Raw genomic sequence first — 14,629 nt, forward strand, 5'->3', positions numbered from 1 at the left:
GCAGCTTCTGCAGAGCTGTAGAAGGAAGGATTAGCATTGAGTGTGGGAAGGAGAACATAAATTGGCAAAGCTACATAGTCTAATTCTCTCCTGAAATGAGAGGTCATCAGTGTGGCAACTATATTTGTTGTTTGTGTTTTGTTACTGAGCCAGTGTCACTGCTTTTATAAGTGTCAGGTGGGAAATACACTCAAAGCTGGTCTCCAAAACACCTTTTTTATAAAATTGCAGCTATCAGAAATCTGTATGGAGCAATTGATGCATGCCATGTCAGACTTTTAGTAAAGCAGAGTTGGGCCATCCAGAGGTCAGTAGACTTGCTTTAGCCACTAAAGCCCTGCATTTGCTGTCAATGACTGGCATTTTTTATTTTCCTAATGGGCTCCATCTTTTCTTGGCTGAAGCTCTGTGATTTGTACCACCCACTACTGAACCACCAAGAAGGAGAAAGAGCTTGCTGTGAAATGTATGAAGGATCTGGCTTTTATTACTGGATTAAAGTTAGGTTTGCTGCTTATAAGGCAGACTTCATAATATAAAGCATAAATTTTTTTTTATTGTAGTTTTAGTTCTTTATTGAAAGCCTAAACTATTCATATGACGATATAGCCAACTACTGTAATTTATGGCCTATTATTACTCAATTTCATATAAGCAATGTTCTCCTATAAGTTTAACAGTAAAATATTTAAGAGCAATTACAACCTTTCCAGAAAGTTGCAAAAAGTCATCTTAAAAAGTCATCCTGGCAACTTTAGACCATGTTAAACCACAGAGTCTGGCACCTCCTGAGAAATATATAACTAATATAAAGCAGAGCCAGTGCCAACAAGTCTTTAGATTGCTCTTTTATATACATGCTTTTTACAGTCATACAGACCTACTTTTAACTTTTCTTTTAATGGAGTTATTCCTGATAGTCATAAATACAAAGACTTAGTATTAAATAGTAGATATTAATCCTGATTTTTGTTGTGTACTCTCTGATTAGTGGACAGCCAAGAATATTTTCTGCAGAAATTGTCATCTCCAAGAGTAATTTCTTACTTCTTTTCTAGCTACTGTCAAAGCAAATGAAAAATGGAAAAAAAATGAGTATGTATGTATGAATAAGATCTGGAGTCAGCTTGCTCTCCCTTTGGAGCATATATCCAGTGTGGTTTATTTCCCTTCTCCTTGCCTTCTTCAAGGGCCCTTTTAATGTCTTATAAAACTTCACAAAGATGCTGTATGAAGTTTTGGAGAACTTGAGGGCAACTCCAGGAAAGAGTATAATCTGTGCATACCCCTGTGTTGTCATGAATTGTAACTGCTGCTGTACTCTCCTCAACTCAACCAGATCTCCTTTTTCGCAGGTTTAACATTTCTACATCAGTTTCCTAAACAACTTCCTGTGGTTGTAGTCATCTTGCAAAAGGGAATTTGCAAAAACAGGAGTTGCTCATTTAATTGGCAAGTGACCATCAGGTTGGGAAGAAGAGGAGGTCTCAGACTGATAGAACTAAAACTGTCAGATCTTTTATGGTTGTCTTGGTTTAGTGACAAGCAAGAGGAAGTAAAATAAGGGGAAAATTACTGCTTTCTTGTGGTGAATGCTACTTGTCCTTCTGCTTTCTTTTACTTCAGAGAATCTTTGTTTGAGAACCCTTTGAAAGCCTTACCCGAGTGCGCATCTCAACCCCCTGCAATTGTTCAGGTTTTAAATACCAGCAACCAAGTAGCCACAGTGTCTGAAGTGTCATCTACTTACGCTAGGTAGAGTTTCTAATATACTGGTTGTGCTCTCATTCAAGTTTGTTGTCTTTTTTTTGAGTAACTACTTTAAACTATCCAAATAGTTTGGTTTTGTGGTTAAACAAGCCTGGTTCCAAGCTCTCAAGCTTCAGCTGTAAACATGCCCCAAAGAAACAGTTTTCAGCATGGTCTAATTCCTAGGGGAGATGAGTATTTGGTTCCTAGGGAATTAAAATAAGCCCTTGCATGCTACTCACTTGATCTTCTTACAAAGGATGCAAGAACACCAGCTAGAAGGAGTTGTCCATTACTGTTTAGTGTTTTTAATCAAATGAGAGATTTCTTCTCCATATGTTGTCTCATTATAATTGTGAAATTAACATCAACTAGGAAGATAACTGCGGAGTTGCCTGCTCCAGATGCAGCAAGGTTTTTGGCAGCTGAGAAGGTGCCTCCTCGCCCCGTGAAGCATGCTGTGGCCACACAGACCTCTGAGCTTCCCCTGCTCACCATACAGTCTGCAGCCCCACCTGTGGAAATGGCCCTTGGGCTGCCTCCTGCTCCTGCTAGGTATATCTGAGCCAGCTGCCTTTAAAAAGGCATCATCAGAAACTGTAAATTTACATATGGTGGTTTCATTTGATTTTTTTTTTTTTTTTTCTTCTTTTGGATGATGATGCTGTCAAGATAGAGCAGCTTACAGGTGTCTCCTGACCCTCTCACTGCTCTGGAAATTTGAATAGCAGTTAGATATTTGAGTATTTTTTAGACTTAGAAAAATAATTCCAAAATCAAAGTGGCCCTTAGGTGGAAGTGGAGTTGGAAGGTGACTTTGTTCTCAAAAGTTAGTGACATAGTGAATATATAGTGTCAAAGTGTGGAAGGTTTTTGGGAGAAGGCACAGCAGAGTGCACATAATATATGTACTTTGATATTTTATTCACCTGGCTTTCAAAGTTTAGTCACCCTTGCTATCAAATGTGTATTTTTAAATTGTCCAGTAGCCTGAAGTTTTTGGAAGAGAATACAAGCATTAACTTCTGTAGTGACAGAACATCTGGAGTATAGTGTCTACCAATACAGAAATAAAGTGCTTCCCTCAGTAATTAACACTATGGGATATTAAACCATACCCGTTCTGGGTTTTTTTTTGTTTGGTTGGGTTTTTTTGGGGTTTTTTTTTTGTGTTTTTAATGAGTAAGGAGGGCTCTTAAATGAACTCTTCCTGAGCTTTAGTTAGCATTGCCAGAGGTGTGGGAAGTGATTAATGACTTTTCTTCTCTTGCTGCTTTTGGGCAGGCATGAAGGATCTCTGCCTACTTGTGAAACAAATTCTTTCAATAAAGCCTCAAGCTGTCAGTCTAAGTCATCTGTAAGTTATACAAGGTAAATCTTTTAAGGTATATCTACAGCAGACTGCTAGGTGTAAACAAGGTTTTTTAAATCTGAGAAGTGATATATATAAAGTATAGTTATGTAAATGTTTGGAGCATTTTGTTGATTTCTGAAGTTATTTTAAAAAAATACACAGCAATTATGTGGATAACCTTGAAACTTTACAATAAGAGCCTGAGTTACAGATTGACCACTGCACAATTATTTTGGGGCCAGTCTGACTTTTTTTTTCTTGCCTGTTCACATTCCTCCCAACCAAGATAATAAGTAGGGAAAATGAAAAGGGGACAAGAAGCCTTTATCTTTGGTAAAGGTGGCTAAAACCAGACCTACTGAAGTTATATCAGCAAATATTCCAAAGTTTTCCATGTTTATTATTTATTATGAAAAATAAGAGAAGCTGAATGATCTTCAGGGCTCTTTCTGTCAGCACCATGGAGACTTAGATGGATCCACATGAAGCGTCCTGGGCCCTGGTTCAGTGGGAATGACCCAGGGGTGCAAGGCAGAGTCTGGGATGGGGAAGTTGAAGGCTGATAGACACTGAATGCTGACTTGATGAGGGGAAAGTTTTATTTGTGGGTGAGATTAAAATTGCTGTTTTCTACATTAGCATTGAAGTGGCTAATACGTTGCCTGACGTCTCTGTGAGTTGGAACCTACAATAACATAACTTTCCAGCAGTTAATGCAGTCCAGTATTGTACTGTCTCTGTCAAACTTTCCTGCTTTCTCTGTTTTCTCCTCTGTTGGCTCAAAGCTGCTGTGCTAGAAAAGTACTGCTGGAAAATCCTTTGGGAAGCCTGCCCAAGTTTGGACCCGCTCCTCTTCCCGTTCTTTCTCCTTTCAAGCAGAGATCAAAAATTAAGAGCATGGCTGCTGCTGCCGTGTCTGCTGCCATTGCTGTTCGGGCCAGGTAGACATCAACTTTAAAAGGAACATTTTATAGCTCGGTTTAAGAAAGTTCAAGCTTGCTCAAGAATAATCGAACCCCGTCAGGGTTGCAAAATCAGCTCTTTCACAATAACATAGTGGGCAGGTCGTTAGAATATGTCCAAGGCTCCCATGCCCCATTTTTAGTTTAGCTCCAGACTGCTGCTCTGAACCTTGGTGAGTAATTCTACCTTTCTGATACTCATGGTATCTGTTTTATAGTTTAGTCAGAAAACTAACTGTAAATAACAATTGTGTTACATGGGTGACAAAAATAATCTGCATCTTTGAGTAACTTCTGGATGCTTGAAGACAATAACTGAGTTCTATCTATATCTTTACTGCATTGCTTTTTACAAAGACTTACTTTGACCAGTGATCTCAAGGTTTTTGATCATGCATTTATATCAGTAAAAAATTTTTGAGCATACAATATATGTATATTTATGTATTTCTAGATTATATACATTTCTTAATGTGCTAATAATTTATGTACATTATAAAATGTACACAAAGACAGAAATTGAAAAAGCATGAGAAGAAGATGAAATAAACAGTACCTTCAAAATATTTTCTGTTTTACTTTAGTAATGATAAAAAAAATAAATTTCTTCTCACATCCCAGTGGGTTGTCCTGTGCACCCTCTGCAGTGTGTGACCTTCACTTTGGGGACTACTTATTTGGACATAATTTCTACATCCGTTATCCTAGGTTCAGTTTCTCCATACTGCTACAGAACTTACAGGCTTTTCATAAGGGTGTTTGGGTTTTCAGTGGTCCCAGACAACTTGAACTTTGTTTGGTCACCTAGTTTCTTTACGTGGTCTTTTTAAACGCTTGCTAGACTCTCCGAACCTAGTGTCTACCGCGCACTCTTGGATGCCCTGCTCATTACGCCTGTCACTAAACCTCCTCTGCAGGCCATCGGGCCCTCCAGGAAGTCCACAAGTGCTCTGGAGTTGCAGAAGAGCAAAAGGTATTGTCCGAGTGTGGTGTATGGTTGACACTTAGGACTGCAAGAAACTGGCTTCTCCTTCAAAGCCTGTTTCTGTTGTCTGCACACTTGAAGCAGTCCGTCTGTTGTGGTCTTTGGCATGAGGTCACCAACCCCAAATCCTGCTTGGTTTCACCTCTTTGCAGAGCTAATCTGCACCCTGGTCCTGCTGATGGTGTTTGTGCAAGTCCACCATACTAAGCAAAGGTTTTCTCACTGGCATCAGGTGCCCTTCTGAGACACACGGTACTGTTTGTGCTGTGTCGTGAACCTCTGAGGGAGGCACTGTCACTCTAAATAGCTGGATGGAGAAGAGACAAGATATTCTGGCTTGAAACCTCTCTCCAGGTGAATTATTTGCAACAGTTCCTTGAGCAAGTAAGTGGCATGTTAGGCTGTGAGGGTGCTCTGGGAACAAAGAGCTGCTATTTTCAAAGCTCACTTTTAAAGTATAAAATCGAATAACTGGCATGCAGTGCGGTAAATAACTTTTTTAAAACTTATTTGCCACTTAGGTCCTTTGTTCCAGCGCTGATTCTGTTCAGTGCACAGGACTTTTTGTTCTCGTTTCCTGACCGCAGCTATGTTAACACTGTGGAAAGCTGCTTTTACATAATGGACTTCAGCCTCAAAGGCAGAAATCTATTCGGTTATTTTACAGGACAGTATGCATTAAGTTGTGCTAAGGAAGAAGTAATTTGTGGGTTTTGGTGTACTTATTTGGATTTTCACAAGTGTAAAACCCTTCTTGAGATAAGACCCAATTACAAGTAGAGCTGAGATCCACTTGATACAAGAAATTTCTGTTGAGTAAGAAGTATTAGATCTTTCCATCCTGTTTCGTGGCTTCCAAGGTGACCTTAGTCTCTAGAAAAGGCTAAAATAGCCCTAACTTTGGGAGGGGAAATGGTAGTTATTAGACGCCAACACACAATCTTAAATTGTATGAAATTTTCCAACGTTGTGGCATATCCACTTTAAAAAGAAAAAAATAATATTAACAGAATTACAGTGATATAACACAACCTTAAATACTAATTTTCTTTTTGTCACTGAACGATACTTGGAAATCTTTTTAAGTGCACATCCAAAGGGAAAACCTCCCCAGGAGTTGTGATACCTGTGCACCGTGGTTGAAGTCCAGGATGTGCTGCTAGCAAGACTTTATTCTTTAACTGTGGTCTTTGTTTGCTGATGCTTTAGTAGAGCCAGTAATGGTAGTGAAAATTAATTCTTTGACCCCTTTTCTTTTTTCCTTTGCTCACTAAGGTACATTGTTTATGGCGTAAGCTGCAAATGAAGGTAGATTGTTACAAGGATGGAAGCGATGACCTTCCTGTCTCTGAAACTGGCTCTATCCATTACCATATGGGGAGAAACTTTCCTTGTTTGAAGGTCTATTTTTGGACATGCAAACACTTATTTCTGCTAGAAAGTTGAGATTCCCAAACTGGCTCTGTCAAGTTGCTGTCCCTTATGAATGCATGGGGCTGCCCATTGGAAAAGGGAGCAAGCAATGGAGAACTTCTTTCATTCTGTTATAGTTAAAGTGCAGTTTTGGAGGTTTTTCTCTGTTTTGCTCTTCCAGCTGGCAGAGCTGGAAAGAGATGTGCCGGGGAGCCAGGAGGTATACTGGGAATACAGAGACCATATAAGCCTGCCCAAAAAACCTTATCGGCATTAGATATATCAAGATCCGGGTTAAACAGCTTGAAATAAACATCCATGGATTATTAGGTTTTTTTTAAATGTTATTTCTAAACTTGGACAAAACAAATTTTCTCTTAAACCATTGCAATAGCCAGGTTCTCCTGGTTCAGGTTGCTGTGTACAGGTGTTAGCATAAGGCCCATACAGGAAGCATATGATTTTCAGGCTGTTAGGGACATCCCAAATAGGATATGACCTAAAATTTGGGAAGTGTGGTGTAGCAGTAGTTAGTCTGAGAACTCTATGCATAAATTGCATTTTTTTAAGGATTTTTCCCAAAATAATTGGTGATGAAGTTATCATACAACATACCAGGGTAATGATTTCTGTTTTCCTTACTATCATCCTGAGCTGCCAGTGCCGGTGAGGAGGAAGGGGTTGCCAGTAGATGGAGCTGTAGAAGTGAAGCTTTGTGCTGCCTCATCCTAGTGAAAAAAGCACAGCCCTATTGTATAGCTTGAGAAACATGTAGGAAAAAGAGATAAAAGATGACAAATTATGCTTTCAATTTACTTTCGGTAAGTACATGTTCTCATTCAAGTTCAACAAAGATCAAGCAAAACCAATCAATTATGTCAGGAAAAAAAAAAACAAACCTATTAATTTGAGAGAAATGTACCCAGTGAGTGTGAGAAACTAGCTATTAAAATGTCTTTGCATTACTGTCCATCTAATGACATACTGTAATATGTGCGCAAATGTAATGCTGAAAAATTATTTTAAGTGGCAGCTCACTTCATCCCACAACACAGGAGCTGATAAGGAAGGAGACCTGAAATTTTATGTCCCCTAACTAAAGAGATGAGTATATGACATTGTATAGTAGAATAACTTGTTCAAAACACAAAGTCACAGAATCATCTAGGTTGGAGAGGACCTTGAAGATCATCTAGTCCAACCGTTAACCTAGCACTGACAGTTTCCAACACAACTGGGTCAACCCAGAAAGCCAAGTAAATAAACTTAAGCAACTTTGGGGTTTGTGTTTTCCGGCTCTATCTTACATAACTTTCATGAAAAGGTAACGAATCTACTTTAATGAGATAGCTTAGGCTTGTTTGCATTATCTCTGGGCAAAAACTCGGGAAGATTGTAGCTGTAACAAAAGCAGGGTTTTGATTTTGTTCTGCAGTAGGGTTGCTCCAGAAATATTACCCTTTTATCCCTCTCACTTCACCATCTCTGTTCCAAAAAGCTGGCTGTCTTAAACTGCTCTGTACTGAGTAGCTGCCAGAGAACTTGACCTTTTTCTGACTTAATGTCTGTTATTAACTGGCCTGAAGTGGTGCTGAACATCCACACATCTTCCCCTACTAGACTTCTCAGAAGTGGACTTTTTTTGGTATGAAAACCATGTAATCTTTCACTAGGCTAAGTGTTTATCCTGGTGGCAGTGGAGATAGCCTTAAGTTTATGGGGGTTTGTGTTTTTTCACAAATGACATATATGCAGCAAAGGAAATTATGTATTTAATATCTTAATACCAAGAATTGGAGCTCTGGCTTAAAATTAAATTGCATGACAAAAATGCTGTGAAATTTTGGGAGACGCTAGCAAGAATGGGCGTTGACATGGCTTTTGCTTTATCTACCTGACGCTATGCCATGTATGGTTACTTGAAAAGAAGTTAGTCTGGCCTTGTGAGATAAACATTGGTTTTGACTCTGAGAGAATACTTATTCTGAAAAATGCTTTGAATTGTTTCTGTGTAGAGCACTGCTCATGGAAGGGTTACATACTCCCTCACCGTAACTTGATATGGAAATACCTCCACCCACACGACTTTCCCTGCTCTTTCTTTTTATGATTTTATTTTGCATTTTCTTATTTTTTGTGAGTTACTGGAACACAGGCTAGGTTAACACTGTTTCAAAAAGCTGGCTGAGACCATGGGTTTGCAGTAGGGGTGGGAACAAGGTCAGCCCTCAGTATTTCGTGTCTTCTGTTTCTCTATTGTTACACCAGAAAGCCCTTGCAAAAAAGTGTATTTCCCCCGTTCATGGGGTTTTTCCGTCATTCTCATACCTGGCTTTTTCTGGTCTGCTATAAATGTCTTCAGCTAATGTGTATTTTGATACTGGACAAAATACATCATGTGGTGTGTACAACTTAACATAGCTTAAAACAAGAAATTGAGATCTGAGATTCAAGTTTTATCTCAGCTGTGCTAATACTTTGCAGCAAAGCTTTGAGAAGCATCTGTGTAACAGTTTACTTGGTCTTAGGGCAGACAAATTGTTCTTTCCTTTGCAGTTGCAAAGTTTCTTTAAAATAAATGTTTCAAAAGTTCATATTAAAAGTTTCTTTCTTTTTTTTTTTTTTCTTCCCTTCAGTGCTTTATCAACCATTGTGTGTGTTTTAGAAGCCATTATTCAGGTTTCTGCAGCATGCTCAATGCCTGCTTGGGGTTAACAGACAACCAACAGGCAGCAATGTGTAATGCAAGGGAAGTCTTACCTTTTTGTTAAACTTCCTTGGTTTTAGAAGCCATAAAGCAGAATGAAGGCTATCATAGTCCACTTAGTTGTGCCAGAAACCAAGAAGAGTGATTTTCTTTTTTTTTGTCTTTAAAGTTTTAGTGTTCTTAAGGGAAAATAACCTCACAGAATTCCTGGCCATCTGAAGAAAGCATTTACAGACTGTCTCTTAGACACTACATGACCTCTCCTGTCAGTAAGCTTCCTCAGACCACAGGGTACTTGTTCCCAACTCACACAGTCATTCTGTACAACAAGTGGGAGTTAAAATATTTATAATTCAAACAACTATTAGGAAAATACTGATGTACCAGACTGAGCTTGGGGCTCCAGTGATGATGTTTACAGATGGATAACCTGGTACCTTGGGCTTGCATGAAGAAAAAGTCCACCCAGACCTCTCGAACCTGCTTGGAAAAGTCTGGGAGACTTGGCCTTTGCTACCATTTTAGTGGTGGTAGAAGTTACATGAGGACAAGCTGTATTTAATTTTCAGTTAGGACCATAGCTTATCCTTTGGCTAGGGACAACATGACACATAGTTATCTTCTTTAAAGTGTGTGTGAAGAAATTCTAGGCAGCATTATGTAGGAGTTTCCATGAAAGGATGGAGGGACATTTAGGCATCTATATAGCCCCAGACCATGTGTTTTTCTTCTCTTGGATTTAGTGGGGGAGGTGGGGGTGTCAAAAACTCTAAATAAATTCAGAACGATTTTCCAGTGCAAATTTCTAAAAATGCCTCTGAAATGTGTTTGGCCTTGCCTTGGTGCACCTGATTTTGGGAAGGAAGGACATGTGGTATGGCTGCAAATATCCCAGAGTGGTCTCTGAAAAACTGGTGCTCATTTCACATGTGACCTGGACCACCTTCTTCCCATGCAGGTTCCCTTTATAGCATCCAAGAAGCTCTCAGTTCCATGTTCAGTGATGGGACAGTCATCTGGCAAATATCTTTTTCTCCCTGTCCTGCCAGCAAAAACCAGAATGTAATACAGTGTTTGGTATTTGGGGAGGAAGATGAGGAGGAATAGTAGAGGAGTTATTACTTGCTTTTTAGTCTATTTTGCCCATTTCCACAGTGCTTTTGTTGATCAGGATGGGATCAGTCTGAGGAGTGTATTGTGAGCTCTGGATAAAGTTTGCACTGGCACTGAAGCCCTGTGTGTGTCCTCAGGTCTCAGACTGGCCCCCCAGACAGTTCTTTCTTTTCCATATATGTCCTTACTCTGACAGAATAGGGGTCCACTCTGTGGGAGGAGTTGTTCTTCATGGAAATTCAGGACATTGTCATGTACCAGCTCGTGTATGTCAAAGAGAGAGAGGTGTCTTCAGTTTTCTTCTTTGCTGTACCATTTTTCTGGACTGTTTTTGCAATCCGTTTCCCTTGCAACCCACTTACAGGATTATTTTGATTAATCTTCCCATAAGTTATTAATTAAACACATTATGGGTTTTCAGGACATGAGACTCTGAGTCAGTCAGGCTTGCATTCCACCGTTCCTTCATTCTTGCAGTGTTGAAACCCCTTGCTCAAAGCTTGACAGCAGAGCATTCGTATCTTGCAAGAAACATGTTTCTTAAAATGGTTGTGACTCTTCGCTGCATTATTCTTCATCATGAAATTCAATTTTTGCTGTAAGTATTCATCAGGTGGAGGAGGAATCATTTAAGAGTTATGAAACAGAGTTAAAAGGTTAAAGCTAGAGTTAGAAGGTAGGCTTGTCATTATTAACAGTACAAGTGTTTTGAGATCAAAATGTGCTTGGCCTGAACCTGACCTATGAGTGTCATCTGGGAAGACTGGGAAAGCTATTCATGCATTACTTGGTAAATACATAAGATTTATCATTTCTCCTTCAGTTTTCTAGTGATGACACTGGAAAGCAGGTGAGAGCTCTCTTCCATAACCTATTAATTTTCTTGAATTTCTGCATATGATTCTGTTTCTTCAAACCATGTATTCTCTAGGTGATGAATCTTGGGTTGTCATTATACAATATCCTAGTCAGTTACAAAATACTAGTACGGCTAATTGTGGGTATTGTACAGCCACTTTGCAGAAGGTAAGTGTGCTTCTGAAAAGATACGTAGCTATATTTATAAAGGTGGATAAAAATAATTGGAGCTTGAATGTTTCTCAGTATGGAAGAACATAAAGTAAAACGTTGAGGAATTAATTTTGAAGCATGAATTTGAAGAAGTTTGCATTTAAAAGGTTGAATGTCTCCAGGATGCAGCACTTCTTTGAAAGTGGGACAAAGATGGATCTATCTTTCTCTCTATGAAGAGTGCTGCACATGTGTTCCCAGGTAACTGTGTGATTAGAGGCTGTATTTCAGGAAAACCCATGCATGCACTATTTCCTGCAGCCTGCCATAGGTGGGCAGCATCACACTGGAGAGACTTGCCAAGCTGCAGTAGCAGCCTGCCCATTAAATTAACAGGCTGTAGTGCCAACTTGAGTTTATTCAACTCTTGCTTGAAAGAACCAGGCACAAAGTATAAAGGGTGTCCAAGACCTGTCAGAAGTTTTTCCCTGAAGCCAACATGATTTTTTCTGCCAGTGACAGCTTCAAGCTTTTCCCTTGGGAAGCTTCTCTCTAGGATAGGCTCCTGGCACATAAACCACCAGAGGTGATTAAAAAAATCACAGGTTGTATTATAGCTAGGTTTATAATTGTCTTTTAATTTGGGATCGTTAAGATTCACCTGATTTCTAAATGAAAGCCTAAGTGTCTCCAATAAATCTGTTGCTTCAGGAACTAGCATGTCATGTCATTCACAAGCCTCAGAATTAAACCACAAAAATGGCAATGGTGGAGGTACCAATCAGCATTACCACTAGCCTTGTGGGCATGTGTCAGTGTCTACTTCCTCGCTTGTATCTACAGTAAGGCTGCAGTTTGCCAGCAGCACGCCAACAGTATTTTGAGGAATTCTTGAGCTTGTCATGGGGCACTGACCTGAAGCAGGTGTGATGGGTTACGTGTCAAATGTACTCAACAGTATAGAAGGAGATTTCTGTGACACCAAAGTTATAGACACACGCTTTTTTCATAGTGGAAGCCAGTCCTAAACTACCTTGTCTTCAACTGCTGAGCCTGCTACTTAATGTCAGAGGATATCTTCCCATCCTTTTTCTTTCAGTCTGCAACAGTGCTTTTATGCAGTAGATCTCCATTGCCTCAAAATCTATTGTTAAAACGACTTGTATCCTAAACCTTTAAGGAGTCTAATGTGTACCTGAAATGCCTCCATTTGTGATGTACAATTGTCTTTAAATATCTCTTAACATTTGAACATAACAGAATGCAAGGTCTCACTCTGTGCTTCACTGGGCTTGTACATGCTGCATATAGAAAATCCATCAGTGTCAGTTCAGCACAGCTACTGCTGTTATCAAAAGCCTACAAATGCAATAGCTGTTACTCATTAAACTGAGCATTCAGATATATTCTCTGAACTGTGAATCTTTTTTTAATCCCTTACCTAGAAGAAGATTCTAAATATATCCGTTATTAATGCTGTAAATCTAGAGACAAAAAATCAAGGTTATGAACTTGCATTTTGATCTCATGGTGTGTTCAAGTTCATATTGTATGGCCAAGGCAATATTGTGTGTGTAATACTTGTAAAGTAAAAGTAGCTCAAGGATTTTTACTTTACAAACTTGGCACAATGTATAATTCTGTGAATGACCCCAGAGAAATATGCATGATGCACGTGTGCTGTAAATTTCTTTTTCTTCAATAGAGGAAAGAACACAAGGCTTCTAATGTGTTAACTGATGGTTTTCCAGATTGCACAAAATATGTATTTGGAATTGTTTTGGCTGTATTTCACAACGTTGTTGAGTTCATTTCCTGGTTTTGTGATCCTCTAAGTTTGCAAATGACCTTCATTAGCAATTACTCCTCTGCTTTGAAGATTTTTAATGAAAATATTTGTTTTCAGCTTCCCAAAGGCAAATATCCATTATACAAACACTGTTACACTGCATAGAAATTTTGCTATGATAACTTTCTCATTCTTGAACAGCCTCTGGAAATAAGAAATGAAAAATTTTCTTGCTGGCAATGTAATTAGTGTCTACTTACGCTCTACATGAGTTGTGATTAAATACAGTTTTCAACATGCATGTTTTTAAATAGCTAAGAATTCTGCTAACCCTTAAAATATAAAAGCAGCTGTAGATTGCTCTAAAGAGGTAACATAAAATATTGTGCATGTTGTTTAATGAATAAAGAAACTTATAGCTTTTCTAAAATACTTAATCATTTGGGGGAGCAGTGGCCCAGAGAAGAAAACTACATATAATTAAGTTACTTTTAGATTGATGATTTTTATTAAGATCTACAAGTATAATCTGACTATACAAGTATCTACCCACTCTCCAACAAAAAAAAGAAGTATTGAAAAAGTCTTGGAGTGTACCGAATTTACAGTAAGGGTTCTGCTTTTATCTGTATCACACCAACGCTTAATTATTTTAAATAGAAATCGAGAAGGGATTTAGTTGTCTATATTGAATTCTGGCAGAAATTACTCAAGTGTCTAGTTCTTAAAAAACAGCTTGAAAGTATAACTTCCACAGCATTGTCCTGGGGTGATGGCCCCAGCACCAGTGATGACAGAGAAGTGGGTGCTGCTCTCTTGCACTAGGGTGCAGGGATGCTGCCCCATATCTCTGTTTCAGAAATGCTCTTCTAGCAAGAAATACACTTTGTTTTTTCCTCCCTCGTTTCTGAACAGTGATTCCCTGGAGGTTACCCAGCCCACTGCTTTTATGGCTGCCCCAGGGAGAAGCATGCCTGCCCACCAAGAGAATGCGGATGCGAGACCTGCTCCCACCAGCACCACATCTGCTGCAGCCCTCAAGCCAACGGGACCCCTGGGTGCTGCCAAGTACTCGGGCTGGCAGCCTGCAAACCAAGCAGGTAACTTTCAGTGAGGCTTTTTCTTGTTCACTTAAAAGACAGGAAAACATACTTCACCGTAGGTATAAAAACAACAGCCTTCAAATGGCTATTCGTGTGTTCTGAGTGCAGGCCAGCTTTTTTAGTAAAGAGAAGAAGAAAAACAAATTTAGCAGTTTTAGTAAACCAGTAACCCCTTGTAAGTAGCCTCATAGATGTAATTGGTTTCACAACCAAGCAAAATCAGATGTCTCTGACCTCTATTAAAATCATATATACCAATCAAATATATATATATATACACCTCACAGTTTCAACTTAGTGCTTCCCATGTGACTGTAAATTCAAAAGAGCATATTCCATGGTATTTCAGGGGTGGGAATATTAGCAGACGTGTGTTTTCTAAGTGATCTTTTCTGAAGTAGATGTTAATTTAACAAACAAACAAAAAACCATGAAAAAGAAAA

The 14,629-nt window shown here is 39.1% G+C and overlaps 1 protein-coding gene across 14 annotated transcripts in view; it reads left to right on the forward strand.

The window, feature by feature from the left end:
* Positions 1-14,629, forward strand: part of PDLIM5 (PDZ and LIM domain 5) — a 131,225-nt gene that overhangs the window by 88,614 nt on the left and 27,982 nt on the right. For 8 of the 14 annotated variants that reach the window (XM_074823122.1, XM_074823115.1, XM_074823114.1 and 5 more), the window contains 6 exons: positions 1,627-1,755; positions 2,125-2,304; positions 3,034-3,120; positions 3,889-4,044; positions 4,907-5,038; positions 13,999-14,183. In XM_074823122.1, coding sequence (XP_074679223.1) covers positions 1,627-1,755; positions 2,125-2,304; positions 3,034-3,120; positions 3,889-4,044; positions 4,907-5,038; positions 13,999-14,183 — 869 coding nt within the window. The remainder of the gene's footprint in view (positions 1-1,626; positions 1,756-2,124; positions 2,305-3,033; positions 3,121-3,888; positions 4,045-4,906; positions 5,039-13,998; positions 14,184-14,629) is intronic. The other 6 variants (XM_074823127.1, XM_074823128.1, XM_074823119.1 and 3 more) reach the window with 5 other exon arrangements.

The sequence above is a fragment of the Strix aluco genome, chromosome 4, assembly GCF_031877795.1.
Source record: "Strix aluco isolate bStrAlu1 chromosome 4, bStrAlu1.hap1, whole genome shotgun sequence".
NCBI lineage: Eukaryota > Metazoa > Chordata > Aves > Strigiformes > Strigidae > Strix > Strix aluco.